Genomic DNA, 17090 nt, shown 5'->3' with positions numbered 1-17090 from the left:
ATCACAAGATTTAATCAATAGTTTTGTTTACTTTGGGAACATAAAAATGTTTCCCGTAATTTCCTGTATATTATAACTAAAACCTTTTCTATAAGATTCATACCTTTCCATCCATTCCACCAACACCTGACATGACATATTCAAGCTGAAAGACTATTGCAAATCGTGGGTGATTCACCACCTCAGTTAGACGGATGCGACTCCTTAATAACAGCACTGGCATTGAAGAACTGTAATTGAAAACAATATAAAAATGTTCAAATACCATTAAACTTTTATATATCTTGTATCAATGCAGGAAAAAGCCATTTATCCTGTGTGAACTATACTACATGATATATGAACATGGCCTCTGTGTACTGCTTTTATCAAATTGGATTAAACAAAGAAACCCATCAATCAGAAAGAGTTTGGACATGCGTTTCCCTTCTTCTAGAGCTCTTCCCAATTGTTAATCTACTTCCCACATAAAAGTACCAACAAATAACATCAGCATCCTCAAAGTTCATGCATTAGCTAATAGCCTGAACTGAGAAAAATGGATTGATTGACAGCTAAGGGGGGAATTCATGAAAGGGCATTAAGTGCATTAGCGCATGCTAATACATTAACACATGTTAACTGCTAAACAAGTCCATAAGAATATAATGGGTGTCTTTAGCGGTTAGTGCGTGCTAATGCGCTTAATGTCCTTTCATGAATTATCCCCTAAGTGTTCAAGGTCACCTGCATAATTAGATACTAGTTCACAGCAGGACATTTAATATTTTTTCCGCTGGAGAAGCGGAGATTTAGAGGGGATATGATAGAGACTTATAAGATCACGAAGGGCAAAGAGAAAGTGGAGAGGGACAGATTCTTCAAACTTTCGACAACTACAAGAACGAGAGGGCATTCCGAAAAATTAAAAGGAGACAGATTCAGAACCAATGCTAGGAAGTTCTTCTTCACCCAACGGGTGGTGGACACCTGGAACGCGCTTCCAGAGGGAGTGGTAGGACAGGGAACGGTATTGGAGTTCAAGAAGGGATTGGACAATTTTCTGAAGGAAAAGGGGATAGAAGGGTATAGATAGAGGGCTAGTATACAGGTCCCGGATCTGATGGACTGCCGCATGGGCGGACGGTATTGGATTTGAAGAAGGGATTGGATAATTTTCTGAAGGAAAAGGGGATAGAAGGGTATAGATAGAAGGCTACTATACAGGTCCTGGACCTGATGGGCCGCCGCGTGAGCGGACTGCTGGGCATGATGGACCTCAGGTCTGACCCAGCAGAGGCACGGCTTATGTTCTTATATTCAATGCCCTTTTTATCTACAATTTTATGAAATGGAATGAAGACACATTGCGTCCTATGATATAATAAAGTACAAGGTGCATTCATGGCGCTAAACCTTTTTCCTGATGAATTACATCATATTAAGTTATGACCACAGAGATGACTCACTGATGATTTGCTAGGCAATGGAACACAGAAACAGGAATTAGACTGATTTCAGCTTAAGCAAATAAAATCTTCTTATTAATATAGACGTTTTATGCTAGCATAAATACCTAGATTTGAAGTTGGCCTCACGTTTCTTGTTAAAACTAGCAGATCGCCCTCTTACTGATTCACTCTCTGGCACAACCATGACCACATGGGGCTTCTGAACAAAGCACAATCCATTATGCAGCCCAACATGAAGCCGCCGTTCCTGAATCACAAGAGTGTTTCCATCTGGCATGGAATTATCCTATAAAGCAACAAAGACTACAGTTTAACTTGTAAACTACAAAGCAAGAACCAAAACTGCTTTCAGAAGCAAAATACATTATATCAAGAATTACATTGTCATAAGTTTGTCTGAACGCATGAAAAACTACAAGAACTGGAGAAGATGAGATTGGAATTAATTCATTCATTTACAGAAGCAAAACCTAAGAACTATATTTTGACTTTAGTAACAAATCAGGTCGTATCACTGCCCAGAAACTGAGGAACAAATAAGGTGCCAGGACATCACCTCATTTCTGTAATACTGCGTGAAACCTTTGGGAGGGCCCATGATCCTCCCACGGCTACACCTTCTTTTGGGTTGTATGTAACAGAATTTAAGCACGGTGCTTCATAGAATCGGGCAAAAGCAGTTGCACACACAAATCCTAATTGTTAGTGCCCCATTATTGCTGTTAATTGGCTCATTAACCAAACAAGTTGTGTGCGCAACTCAGGATTCATGCCCAAATTTTGGGTCATAGCTTTGGGTAACGGAAGTGGGTGTTCAGGTTGGTCCTGCAATTGATGTCGAAAAAACTTTTAGCAGGGTGTACTGGCCATTAATGCACGGGTTTTGGAGAAGGTGGCCCTAAGACAAAGATATCTGAAATGGATCCACACATTGTATAAAAAGCCTAAGGGTGAACATGAGTTATACAGATTCCTTCAAACTGGAGCACAGTATATAGCAAAGGTGTTCACTGCCCCCATTGTGTCTCTGGACAAGTCACTAATGCCCACCGCTTTGAATATCAGCTTTGAAATGCCAAAGTGACAAAAAACAGTATACAGGAGCTATAGCAGACTAATACCACTCCTGTTTAATCTTGTATAGGAATAATGCTGCACACACAAGGCTCAGAGTGGGATGAGGCGACCTAAAGGGATGGTCTCTCCCCCTTTTATTGAGAATCATAGCTCCATTAATTACTTAGCTAATGCTCTACAAGGTTATAATTTCATAATGCATTTACAGTGAGGATTAGGCCAAAGTAATTCATTGTTTATATATTTCATGTGCTTCTCAAAGTTACTATCTCACGTGACATCTGAATACATATAATGGTTATAATAAAGTGATTCCCAATGTGTACATTTCTGATATGTCTCAAATCCTACTATAGCATGTGACAGTCCAAAGGTTATAATGCATATGCCTTAAGCTCTCTTGATTAGCCTTAAGTCAAGGCCTGCTCAGGCAAAGTCTGATTGTTGCCCATATAAGGGATGCTTAAACAAGATAAGAAATAAGATAAGGGTAAACCTGTGTCAGGTTAATATGTGGCAAGAGTCTTGTGACAAAAGGGAGGGGGGAATGCCTCAGCATTCTGTCTTAAGGTGCAAACCTTTTTCCTTGCTTTTACAAGAGGGAAAGAGAAAGGATTCATACTTCTACACAGGGCCTCACAGGGCCTAGATCCGTACACAGGGCCTAGATCAGTGTGCCGACCTGGCCTGGTTCAGAACTGCCTGTGTACTGACCTTGCCTGTGTTCTGATGCCCTGGATCAGAACTTATCAGATCTCCATCCCTACAATCTTGCTAAGCTTTTAAGTTCAAGCGTGGAAGAAAAACAAACACGCTAAGTACAATCTCCATGACCTTGCATTGACTGTATATGGGGAGGCTCGGAACGGGGAAGAGTATTTGATATCACATTATTGGTTTAATTATTTGTAATTGCTGAATCACGAGCACACTAGTGTATCCCTATGATGGTGTGCGGTCAAATGGTGAGCTTATGTTCACGCTAGAGGAGCCGATCCAGTTCAGCATTAGCGCACTGGTATTTGTTACCCAGTCTCGTAAGCTTATCACCTCACACTGAGGGTACACTTCATTAATTAAATTAATTATACAATTTGGTTTGAAAGTGCACTAAATAGTTTTGTGCAACACTCTGTCCTCGTTCCTTTGGCAACTGCTACTCTTCTAGTGACTTTAAATATTGATAACAGACTTTGAGGATTTTCCCTTTGCTTAAAGATTTAATGTGACAGCACACTTGGAAGTATCCGTACCAGGTTTCTTGAATGACATCACCCACATGTAAGAATATTATGCCTGCTTGTCCTCTAAGAAAGCAGTTTACATTTCTTGTTTAAAGATTCTGATCCAAGGTGTAGGGGTAGATAATTTCTGATAGAAGTAGCCATGATAGTAAAAGTAAAATGAATATTATCATGGCAAATCTTAGTGAAGGATGGGAAAAATTCTGGGTGGATAATCGCAATAAACGTGAAAAAACATATATAAATAATGAGGCTAGACAGAAAAAGTGAAAGACTTGTATAAAATATTCTATAAATCAGAGTTGTAACCTTGAATGCAAACCTATATGTGACAAGGTGTCAGGATGCTCTTTGAGAAAGAAATAAGGTCATGTGATAGCACGTTTGGTCTATTTAATAGTTTAACTATTTTGGATCGACTGGAGTATTGATGTGGGATATCTTTAGGCTTGCAGAGCCTTGAGATCAAAAGTGTCTCATACAGAACAAAGTCTGAAGAATACAGTAGTGTTTCACACTAGAATATTAACCTGCTCATGAAAGGTCAGACTGTTATCAAGGTCAGAATGTTATCAAGGATCACCCCTAGTACTTTGATACTGTCTTTAACAATAAGTCCATAATCCACATAGTTTGGGTGAAATGTCGTAGAAAACCTTATTCCTATAGAGAAAAAGATGGTTTCATTTGCAGTTTTCTTAGGAAATGTAATCTATTCTCACTAAAGTAGACGTTTGATACGCTGATTTACACAAAATATCCTACATTTCTATTGTCAAAGAATATTATAGAAATATTATAAAAACGATTAAGAACAAGAAACTATAATCTCTTGATTGGATAAGTCTTCACTTCTCTTGACCCACTGCAACATTTTTTAGCCACTGAGTACCAGTGGCCTAATTTATTAGCCACCTTCTAATTCGTGAATAGAAACATTGAAACATGATGGCAGATAAAGACCATATGACCCATCTTGTCTGCCCATCCACAGTAACCATTTATCTCTTCCTCTCTCTAAGAGATTCCACATGCCTATCCCATGCCTACTTCAAATCCAGACCAAAGATGGTTTTATGTTAGGTATTACCTTCAGTAAGCGGTCATGGTTGAGTAGTTCCAAAAGTTCTCCTTCAAATTTCTCTAGTGATGGGTACAGCTGGAGGGACAACTTATCCAAGTGGCATGTGACTGTTTTCAGCAGATGTGGTTTCCGTAAAGCATCATCTAGAAAATAATTCATATCATTATACATACACACTTTCTACAAGGCACTTTTGTTCCTTTCATCTAGCCTGGAATAAATTACTCGAGTTTGTCTGCCAAGCCCCAAATTTCAAGTTTTATTAAAATTTGAAAAATGCTAATCATAAATTCTAAGCGTTTAACAATTAAAAAATTAAAATGGGGAACAATTAACATACTTATTAGTGATATGACATTATTTACATGAAAACAATAGGATAGTAGGGAGAAGTACAATTTTAAAAGAAAAGAGAACAATTAAGGTTAAAAACAAGAGGGAAATGGGATGAATTATATCCATATCGAATATAAGTGATACAGAATTTGATACGGATAGACCCAGAGATCATTTACCTTGTTTAAAAGCAGACTGAAAACCCACCTCTTTGTTATAGCCTTCAATCCATAACCCTACTCCCCACTAACCACCAACCTAGCCAGCAGATTAACTGTCCGTGACATTCTGTTTGTCTGTCTTGTCTGTTTAGATCAGGGGTGTCCAACCTGCGGCCCAAGGGCCGCATGTGGCCCCGTGAAGTATTTTGTGCAGCCCTGGTCAAGGGCGATGCAGTGATTTCCTCTGCTGCCCCTGGGTGTTTACCGTCTTGCCGGCTCCCTCCTCCGTCTTGCTGCAGTGTTTGTGCATTTGTGTGGCCCCAGAAACATTTTTTTCGGCCAATACGGCCCAGGGAAGCCAAAAGCTTGGACACCCCTGGTTTAGATTGTAAGCTCTTTCGAGCAGGGACTGTCTTCTTTGTGACTGTACAGTGATGCGTGCGTCTGGTAGCACTATAGAAATAATTGATAGTAGTAATAGTACAAGGCACACTGTACGAATACTTGGGCATGTAAGGGAGGAAAGGGAGGAAGGTAGAACGGAGGGGAGAGAGAATGTGAACAATTATAACTAACATTGAGTAAATACTTAATTGCATTCTTTGGCTTACTGCTTTATTCCACAATTACAAAATGTGGCAGAATCGTATACAAAATTAACACACAAAAAATTAATTCAAAAATAGTGATAAGTTAGATAATATATAAGTTGCTGACTCATGAGTTGGATCATTGAGCACACTTTATATAATATAAAACAATATTATATAAAGTGTGCTCAATGATCCAACTCATGACCAATGATGCTGGGCATCATCACAGCATCACTATCGGCCTCTTTTACAAAGCCACGCTAGTGGCTGCGCTAATGGCCCTGAAGCCCATAGAGATTTAAAGGGCTTCGGGGCTTTTGCCAGGCGGCTTTGTAAAAGAGGCCGTATGTTCCCTTACAAATAATTATTTCATATCCTTCTAATTGATTTTGTGAATTTGTGACTTTTCAAATGAAAATCTGTTAAACAAAATATTACACTTCTCTTTCAGTATCATTTTGGCTACTTATTCTTCAACATGCCTCTTTAAATTATGCATTACTTAAAAACAAACAGAACTGAGTTACAATATGAACAGCTAGTCAATAAGAACGCAAATAATCCCTGGTCCTATAAAAGGTACAAACTATCATTAAATAATAGCATTACACTTCAATGTATCAAAACTAATTCAGAAAATTAAACTCCGAAATCAGGTAATGTCGGGTTCTATTACGGTAATAATCCATCGTTTTAAAAATTAATTTTCAAAATAGTTATTTCATGTATTCATTTGAGGTCCACTCATTTTTCTGCTTCTAAGCAGATTACAAACATATTAAACAGTTATAAAATGCATCTGTGATATGAAACATACTCCAAACGCAGCACATAAAACATGTAAGCCATCAATTCATTACTAAATTGCTTCATGAAGGCCATTCTGAACTGATATCCTTTCAGCTTTTTATGAAAGTGGAGGACATCCTGTTTCACCTACAGCCCAAAAGGTAACAGCCTTGTACACACACAAAAAAAATATACACACTAATCGAGAAGCCACAAGCAAAATGAACAGGAGTAACCAATGGATCTTTTGGATTAAAATGGAATATATTTATTTATTTTAGAAACTCTAAGGGTTCCTTTATACTAAGGTGCACTATGCTTTTTAGCGCACGCTAATCACGCGCTAAACGCTAATGTGTGCATGTTAGTCTATGGACACATTAGCGTTTAGCACATGTGTAGATTTAGCGCGCTAAAACGCTTAGCTCACCTTAGTAAAACAGGGGGTAAGTGGTTTCCATAAAATTGAACATTCATAATTACATCATAAACATACATAATTACATCCTTAGTGATAAAGAATGTGAACAAGTGAATTAATTTTTTACCCATCAAAAATTACAAAAACTAGGGAAGACTCTGACGTTACAGAGAAATACTTTTAAAACCAATAGGAGGAAATGAATAATAAAGCTCTGAAACAAGCTGCCAAGGGATGTGGTAACAGTGGTTAACGTAGATGGGTTTAAAAAAAGTTTGGACAAGTTCCTGGAGGAAAAGTCCATAGTCTGCTATTGAGACAGACATGGGGAAGCCACTGCTTGCCTTGGGACCGGTAGTACGGAATGTTTCTACTATTTTGGGTTTTGCCAGGTAATTTTGGCCCAAATTGGCCACTGTTGGAAACAGGATACCGAGCTAAATGGACCATTGGTCTGACCCAGTATGGCTATTCTTATGGGAATGCTTTTGGGGATAGAAAAATGGCATCAATATCTTATGTTCGTGCTTCATGCAGACTGGGGACAGAGGTGGTGGGTGCTCTGAAAGAGTCCATTCGAGGTACCAATTTGATGGCTTTCTGACTTTTTTGCTTGGTACCACTGGGTGCTAGATGAGCTCCTCTGGTATGCCTATGGGACAGACTAGATGGCCATGAGGTATTCTTTTTATTTCCCCAGGTATCTCTTCTTTTTTTTCTTTGAAGTGACAGTAGTGAAGAACACTGAGCCATCAGATGAAAAGACAGAAGGAGTTACACCTGTACAGTCTTTTCAATTCATGACCAAGAAAACCTAGGAGCTTTCTGAGCTCTAGAGACCAAATCCTAGATTTTGTTTTATTGCATCATATATTAACAAATTTTAAAAAATATATCTTATTTAATGTTTGTTACTTTTATGGTGACTATCAGTATGTAAGCCACCTAGAATTGTAGATGGTGCTAATTTAACATAGTAAATGACCTGAACGATCCATCCAGTCTGCCCATTAGTTATACCGATTAAAAATACATGATTAAATTAACTTTCCTTTTCTTTGATATTTCTGAGTCATAGACTGTAAAGTCCACCTGGTATTGTCCTAGGTTCCAACTGCTGAAGTTCCATCTAATTAAGCCATTATGACATCACAATCTCAGCTCTGGAATGTTGCTACTCTTTGGGTTTCTGCCAGGTACTTGGGACCTGGGTTGGCCACTGTTGGAAACAGGATATTGGGCTTGATGGATCTTTGGTCTGTCCCAGTATGTCAATTCTTACTTTCTTATGTGAGCCAAGTATAGGACAATGAAGCCACTGTGACATCACTGCTGAGGTTGGCTCTTAGGCATTGGTGGAATGAGGCATTATGACATCACAATCTCAGCTCTGGAATGTTGCTACTCTTTCAGTTTCTGCCAGGTAACCTAGTAAATGACGGCAGAAAATACCTGAATGGTCCATCCAGTCTGCCCATTGGTTAAACCCATTAAAAATACATGATTAAATTAACTTGTCTCTTCTTTGATATTTCTGGGTCATAGAATGTAAAGTCCACCTGGTATTATTCTAGGTTCCAAATGCCGAAGCTGCCATCCAAGCTCCCGCCAGCCTATCCAACCATCCTGTTTGCAGGATCTCTACCATAAAGTCTGGTCATTAACATCCTCATGTTCGAAATTAATGGAGTTCCCATTGATGCCCTCCCCAGCCCAATCCTACACCAAATCGTCACATATGGGACACAAACCATGCAAGTCTGTCCAGTACCGGCCTTAGCTCTTTCATTTACATTCTTCGTTTTCTAATTAGAGATCCTCTATACTTATCCCACGCTTTTTTGAATTCCATCACCGTTTTCCTCTCCACCACTTCCCTCGGGAGGGCATTCCAGGCATCTACTACCCTCTCCGTGAAATAAATAAGTCCCTCTCAAATGGAGTTTGATGACATCACTGATAGGAATGCATAGATCCTTAGGGTAGTCCCAAAAAATTAAGTAACACATTTTGCTGGTGAGGTAACATTTGCAGTGCATCATGGGAATTTGCCCCTCTCTCCATCTTGTTGCATTTATTTTCTCCTTTACACTCTGTGATAGTTTTTCTTTAAAGTATAATATTAGACTGAAAGGCTCTAGCCATCGCCATCATATAGGTAACCTCTCTCACTCGGATAACATTTTGAAAATCTGCCATAAATTACTCTGATTGTACTTCAAATGACAGTTGTTTTCTTTCTGCTTTGTAAAATAATGGACTTGAAATGCTCATCATGGCTCCTGCTATAACCATCAATCACTACATTTCACTGAACCAAAAACAAACTCAAATTGCTGTTTTTCCCAAAGGAAGAAAAAAATGACAGAAAAGTAGACATTCCAATTCTATTTTCACTATTCAACAAGATTCTTTTTACCCAGTGCCTTGAGCCTTTAAGAGCTGGAAGTTATACGGCAGTCACACACAGGCAGCCAAAAACTCATCCTTTCACTTAATAACTTTTCTTTTTTTTTTTTTTGTATTATTTTTTATTTTCAAATTTTACATAAAGTGTACAATATAATAAAATACAATTGATAAATATACAATATCACTTTTATATCTAATACATTATATTCTAAGTATATTTTTCTCCCTCTCCCTCCCCCTACCCTTCTATTACTTATATTCATACATTATATATTGTATAATATATTATAACATATTATGCATAAAGTTATTTTCAGTACCCCCCCTTTACTTAATAACTTTTCTAATCAGGACAGCTTGAAGCTCCGTTTCTATTGCACAAAATGTTCCAAGCAAGTTCTAACATAACTTAAAAGAGCGTCTACCAGCTCTCACAACTAATTGCTCAGACTTTTCTTTCCATTTCCAAATCATAATAAACAACACTGCATGCCAGAGCATGACAAGACTGACCTTTAATTTTTTAAAAACAAAACACAGTGATGTGAAAGATTCAAAAACATGCCTGGCACAAAAACAGTTTTCAAACACACAGAAGGGGCCCCGAGACCGTGCAACTTTTGTACAGTTTATTAATGGAGACAATATTTATGTGGCAACACATTTTCTCTATTTCTCGAAGGAGATTTAACTACAGCAATTTTTTGGAAGTAAGCACTGTGGGGCCGAGTCTATAACGGGTGCCTGAAATGGCAGGCGCCTAGAAAAAGGGCGTCTGTCACGTGCCGGTCACGTTCAGGCACCGCTTAGAGAATCATGGCTACTGGTACCTAACGACGAACATAGGCGCTGGTGATGTTGATGTAGGCCACAGTTTTAAAAGGCCTACATTTCTGGTGCCCAGGTTCATCAAAGAATTATGTCTAACAGCACCTAAGGCCAACTCCGCCTTTCAGGCAGCCAAATTAAATATTTGGCTTGCCCGGTGTGTGTTAGAAGCTTCTTCTTACCTGGATTTTAGAAAACAGATAAAAACCACAAAAGTAAAATAAAAGTTTCTTGATCATATGTCTCTTTAGCTATAAATTATAATATTATTAAGACTTAACCAAAAGGAAAGATTTATAAACTATAAAGAGTTTTTACCTCATGCAAAGTTGTCATTTCTTTAATAAGACATTCACCATTTTTTCTGAGGCCCTCCAAGTACCTACAAATCTAAAATGGGCCCTGCAAAGGGTTTGAGTTAGAGACCACTGTGCTAGGCTATTAAAAAAACAAAAAAGAAATTATTCTTCTGAATGTATTCTTAAAGCACTCATTTCAGAAGATTTCCATTGACAGTTAATACTACTGGCATTCAGCCAAAGTACAGTGGTACTTTCTATGGCAGACAAGGACCCAATTCAAGTCAAAAGCAATATAAAACATGTATAACTACTGCTGGCAAAACAAAACAGAGAATAACATTTAAAGCGCTTACTCTGGCCCAGATGTTAAAAATCCTGTGGGTCACTGAAATGCCGGTAAATTTTCCAATTTCAAAACAGCAAGCAATGTTAAAAGAACCTCACATGAAACCAGGTTCGCAAAGGTCTGCAGAAATCCCATCCGACCAGTCAGTGGAGAAAGTGACTGTATGAGTGTGAATTATAAGCGTGCTTTATTGTAGCGCATTATAGGTGCACGTGATAAGTGTCAATTGATGCCATTGAATAATAATAATGATAACAGTTTATATACCACAGTACCGTTAAGTTTTATGCGGTTTACAAAAGATTAATGAAGTACAAGTTGAGAGAAGTTAGGGGATTGGTCAACAAGAGGGGGATGGGACAAGAGAACCGTTAAAGAGGGGAAAGAGAGGAGCGGGTCAACTGTCTAGATATTTCAAGAACAGGTGAGTTTTGAGGCGCTTCCTGAATACCTCTTAAGTGGTGGGCGAGAGCAGTTGTTTTGGATCTTTACCCCATAACGCTGCTTGATGTGAGAGAAGGTGTTCATGGTGTTTTTTTAGTTTGCAACCTCTAACAGAGGGGGAAACGAAGTGCGAGTGGGAGCTTCTCTTGTGTCTGTTGGCTGAGAAGGAGAAGAGGTCGGTTATGTATTTAGGGGCTAGACCGTAAAGAACTTTAAAGCAGAGGCAGGCGAACTTAAACTTTACACGAGCTTCCAAGGGTAGCCAGTGTAGCTGTTTGTAGTATGGCGTCACGTGGTCAAATTTCTTCAGACCGAAGATAAGTCTGACCGCAGCGTTTTGCATTAATTGTAAGCGTCGCATATTCTTTTGGGAGATTGCTAAATAGGCGATGTTACAATAGTCGAGTTGACTCAGTACGAGGGATTGTACCAGGATTCTGAATGCAGAGATGTCAAAATATGATTTAATGGATTTAAGCTTCCAGAGGGTGAAAAAACACCTTTTTGATTAAGGAGTCCACCTGGTCTTTCATGGTTAGGCATTGGTCGAGAGTTACACCCGGTATTTTAATGGTGGGCTGTATGGGGTAGTTACGTTTGTTGATGCCTAGTGGTGTTTTGGTGTCAAGCAGGTGTGGTGAAGTGACAAAAAATTTTGTCTTCTCTGTGTTGAGCTTGAGCTTGAGCTTGAAGTCTGTCATCCAGTGCTCCATCAAGTTTATGGCTTCTGATGCTTTGGGAATGGTTGAAGGGAGGGAGAGGAGGGGGCAGAGAACTACCTACAACAGGGGTAGGGAACTCCGGTCCTCGAGAGCCGTATTCCAGTCGGGTTTTCAGGATTTCCCCAATGAATATGCATTGAAAGCAGTGCATGCACATAGATCTCATGCATATTCATTGGGGAAATCCTGAAAACCCGACTGGAATACGGCTCTCGAGGACCGGAGTTCCCTACCCCTGACCTACAAGCAAGCCATACAATGTGGAAATACAAGATATAAATACTTTTTCCTACACTGCTTACCCTGTATTTTTTGTTTTTGAACTTTTAACAAACATGCATGAGACGCGCCTTTGACACCCCCCTACCAAGTATGATAAATATATCTTCATTTATCATACTTTCTACAGCCCAGACCTGCTGGTATACACTTTTGATGCATGTGAATGAAACGTGCCTTTAACACACCTCCAGACCTGCTGATAATATTGGAGCATTTCGTGCATCACCAGGGAATGTCTCTGAGCACTGCCCGGAGTGCTCATTTTAATATTAATGACCTCGTTGTACTACATTTGCATAGTACTATCAGAGGATGATACAAAGCACGGAAAAGGCCACAAAGAGCTATTATGTGCATCGGGAGCTAAAATACTTCAACGCTTCATTAAAGGCACGGTAAGTTTAGCACATCGGAGCCTATGAGTCAAATACTGTCATGTGAGGAACTGCATACTAAGTACATACAAGTAAGTAAAATACAAAATCTCTTACATGTTTCTCCTTGTGCAGGAACTACACCAGGAATTTTCTCTAATCCAGATATCAGCAGGTTCTCGGGAAGCAGGTGCTTTATTGTCTCCAGTTGAGGGTGTGGACGGAAAGTATAATAAACTTGACTATTCTCGATTAATGTCAGGCATTTGTTCACTCCAAAGAGAAAGCAGAAACAAAATATCTTAATACTTTAAATAGGAGTTTTCTCATGGTTTGGAAATCAAAACAATAATCTTTTTGTAAAAAATGCTACAGCTAATCTATCTGATTTTTTTTGAGAAAGCATATTATTTTCTAAATGTCATCATAACTACCTATGAACCATTATAAAACAAGCACCCAGAACTATCTCCTGTAGGGCACATTTTTATCTCCTCCAAAGAGGAAGCAAGTAGTTCATGCTTGTTCTCACATATGCACTTTATTAAAAAAAAAAAAAAAAACAAGCATGCATGCAACCTAGAACTGAATCAAATTGCAAATTCTTCTAGACGGCTGAATAAGAATACTGGACATTGAGGGCCTGATTTTAAAAACTGTGCCCTAAGTTAGGTGGCATGGGGAATGTTCATAAAAGTAAGATTTAGCACGCTAAAGGTTTTAGAAATAAAACAGGAACATTTTGTTTCTCTTTTTTAACTAGGGATGATAAGCCTTGAGAAAACCTTCATGGGTGAAACATGTTGGCTTGGCTCCTATATCCCAGAAAGGATGACCATTTATAAAAAGCTAAGTATCCTTAAGAAAGAAATATGTCATAAGGGGTGTCAAATAAAAAGAATTAAAATTATAAGTTTTGTAGTAAATAAAAATTGTGAGCCGCTCCAGTGAGGAGGTAGTACACTTCTCCCTCCATATTCGCAGTTTCAGCATTCGCGGTTTCGATTATTTGCGGTTTTTAGCTTGCTGGCTCCTCCCCCCCCCCAAAAAAAAAATTAATGCATAGAGAAGTCGCTGATTCCAAGCGTTTACAGAGAAAATCGCTGATTCCCAGCACTTTCTTCACCGTGTTTTGCCTCTCCTTCAGGAACAGGCCAGGTCTCCCTCCATGTTATTCACGGTTTCACCATATTCACGATGGTTTTTAATTGAAAACAGCAAATAACATGAAAAAGTTACTCGCGGTTTTTCTGTATTTTCGGTTCTGTTAATCTCCTATCACAGCGAATACAGAGGAAGAAGTGTACTTAAAGCCTAGGGCAATGAAAACTGTTTGGTGGTACTTCCGAGGAGTCCCGGCACTTTCTTCACTGTGTTTTGCCTCTCCTTCAGGAACAGGCCAGGTCTCCCACCATGTTATTCGCGGTTTCACCATATTCACAATGGTTTTTAATAGAAAACAGCATTAAAAACCATTAAAAACCATTGTGAATATGGTGAAACCGCGAATAACATGGTGGGAGACCTGGCCTGTTCCTGAAGGAGAGGCAAAACACAGTGAAGAAAGTGCCGGGACTCCTCGGAAGTACCACCAAACAGTTTTCATTGCCCTAGGCTTTAAGTACACTTCTTCCTCTGTATTCGCTGTGATAGGAGATTAACAGAACCGAAGAAGAAAGTTACTCGCCGGGAAGAAAGCCGGAAAGAAAGCCGGGAAGAAAGCCGGAAAGAAAGCCGGGAAGAAAGTTACTCGCGGTTTTTCTGTATTTGCGGTTCTGTTAATCCCCTATCACAGCGAATACAGAGGAAGAAGTGTACTTAAAGCCTAGGGCAATGAAAACCGTTTGAGCCCAGGTGGTACTTCTGAGGAGCTGGGGACTGCATATTATATGTGAAGTGCTGGGAACTTATGCTCATTGTGTATATGTTTGGAGAGATACAGGTTGGTGACCCTCACAAGAACATCTAAGTAGAAAAGTAAGTGCTATATGGTAAACTAAGTTAGGTGGCAACAGGTAGCCATAGGTTCCCTACCACGGCCTAACTTAATTGGCTTTAATTAGTTTAATTATAGGAAAGGAGCTAGGAAGATAAAGAGGGACAGGGTACCAAAGAGCGGGAGGTGTTAGATTTTTGAAAAGAGCCAAGTTTTCAGGTGTTTGCGGAAGAATTGGAGGGAGCTTGAAATTCTAAGCGGGGATGTGAGGTTGTTCCAGAGTTCTGTGGTTCTAAAGGGGAGGGATGTTCCTAGTTTTCCTACGCGGGATATACCTTTTGCAGAGGGGAATGATAGTTTCAGTTTTGGGGAGGATCTACTGAAATTTTCTTGTTCATGTGATTCTAAAAGGGCCATTCTCAGCAAGTAAAATATGTTCCTCACGCGGCTTCTTATAAAATTGAATGGGTCAAATGCATGTTAAAAGTAGATGTACTGCATGAATATACTTACTCCATGTAATCTATGTACAGCAGTGGTCTCAAACTCAAACCCTTTGCAGGGCCATTTTGGATTTGTAGGTATTTGGAGGGCCTCAGAAAAAATAGTTCATGGCTTCTTAAAGAAATGACGATTTGCATGGGTTCATAGACAAAATCGCGCGAGACAACTGAGCGCAGACAACTGAGCGCAAGGTTGACGGCACGCCGAAGAAAAGCACTATTTTAAAGGGTTCCGACGGGGGGTGTTGGTGGGGAACCCCCCTATTTTACTTAACAGACATCGCGCTGGCGTTGTGGGGGTCATTAGACTTGAAACCAAACTTTTTGCCTGTTTTATAGGGAAAAAGTTCAGTTTTAAGTATAATGTGGGGGGTTACAACCCCCCAAACCCCCCACAACGGCAGCGCAATGTCTGTTAAGTAAAGTCAGAGCCCTTTAAAATAGTGCTTTTCTTTGGCGCGCCGTCAACCTTGCGCTCAGTTGTCGGCGCGCCGTTGTCTCGCGCGATTTAGTCCCATCACCATTTGCATGAGGTAAAACTCTTTTTAGTTTATAAATCTTTCCTTTTGGCTAAGTTTTAATAATAATATTGTCATTTATAGCTAAAGAGACATGTGATCAAGAAACTGTTTTATTTTACATTTGTGATTATGATAAACATACCGAGGGCCTCAAAATAGTACCTGGCGGGCTGCATGTGGCCCCCGGGCCACGAGTTTGAGACCACTGGTGTACAGGAATACTTAGAAGTGCAGCTGGTATGTACATGAATATTTTATATAATGTGTGTGCACATTCAGAGTGTACATACCATTTGCATATTCAAGTTTCAAGTTTATTTTTGACTTATTGAATCGCTTAATTTAATTTGCTAAGCGATTTACAGATAAAAAATAGATACATCAAATTAATTATAAAAAGATACATAAATTTAACACATTATCATACAAAATATTTATTGTACACTTTCTTCACAGAGCTGTAAAACTGTGCAAGGGAGTCTGTGCTCAACAATAAGTCATTTTATGATCCTATTCTATAAAGGCATATATTCTAAGTTGACTTTATAAATTACTAGGGCTGAATTTAGAATAAAATTTGTAATCGTGCAATTAAAAGTATGTGATCTCTTTTTTTTTTTTTACCCCACTGCAGCTCCTTGTGACTCTGGGTAAATCACTTGACCCTCCATTGCCCAGAGCCACAAAGAAGTGCAGTAAGAGAAAAATAAAATCACATAATCATAATCAAAGTGTAGACCTAAAAAAAATTAAAGAATAAAAGTAATGAAAAGGTAAGAAATACAAAATACAAACAGAAAAGCTACAAATTAAAGAACCTAAAACAGCATTCAGAATAGCAATAAACAGCCTACTTCAGAAATACAGCCTTATAAAATACTAAAGCAGACAGGCATATGTGGGAATATTTGGAATCTATGCATAGAGCTCGCCTTTTAATTGATAGTCTCTCCTAAACTGATCTGCACATCCTTTAGGATTCTGTACAGGGCATTGTCCTTAGGGGGCTCAAGTGTGCATAACATTTCTACACTGAGCTTATCCTCCTCCTATAAATGAAATGGCAGTGTCTCAACCATTTTCCCCATAAGGCCATAAGACACTCTTTCTTTATAGAGGAGTAATGAACAAAGGTAGGCTGGTCAACTCCTCAAGTTTAAAGTAAATTTCATCTTGGCAGTTTGCAATAATTAAAATAAAAACATAAGTTAAAAGCAAAACTTTTCTATAAAAAGTATATAAGAAATAGAGAAACAGAGAGAGA

General features: G+C 39.0%; 1 protein-coding gene across 7 annotated transcripts in view; it reads right to left on the bottom strand.

Moving 5' to 3' along the window:
- NPHP4 (nephrocystin 4) overlaps window positions 1–17090 on the bottom strand; it is a 145983-nt gene that overhangs the window by 95476 nt on the left and 33417 nt on the right. For all 7 annotated transcript variants that reach the window (XM_033921887.1, XM_033921888.1, XM_033921889.1 and 4 more), the window contains 4 exons: window positions 12984–13139; window positions 4863–4999; window positions 1556–1737; window positions 104–230 (listed from right to left, as the gene is read on the bottom strand). In XM_033921887.1, coding sequence (XP_033777778.1) covers window positions 104–230; window positions 1556–1737; window positions 4863–4999; window positions 12984–13139 — 602 coding nt within the window. The remainder of the gene's footprint in view (window positions 1–103; window positions 231–1555; window positions 1738–4862; window positions 5000–12983; window positions 13140–17090) is intronic.

The sequence above is a fragment of the Geotrypetes seraphini genome, chromosome 15 (genome assembly GCF_902459505.1).
Source record: "Geotrypetes seraphini chromosome 15, aGeoSer1.1, whole genome shotgun sequence".
Taxonomy (NCBI): Eukaryota; Metazoa; Chordata; class Amphibia; order Gymnophiona; family Dermophiidae; genus Geotrypetes; species Geotrypetes seraphini.
Note: the sequence above shows the minus strand (reverse complement) of the source record. Positions and strands in the feature narration are given on the sequence as shown.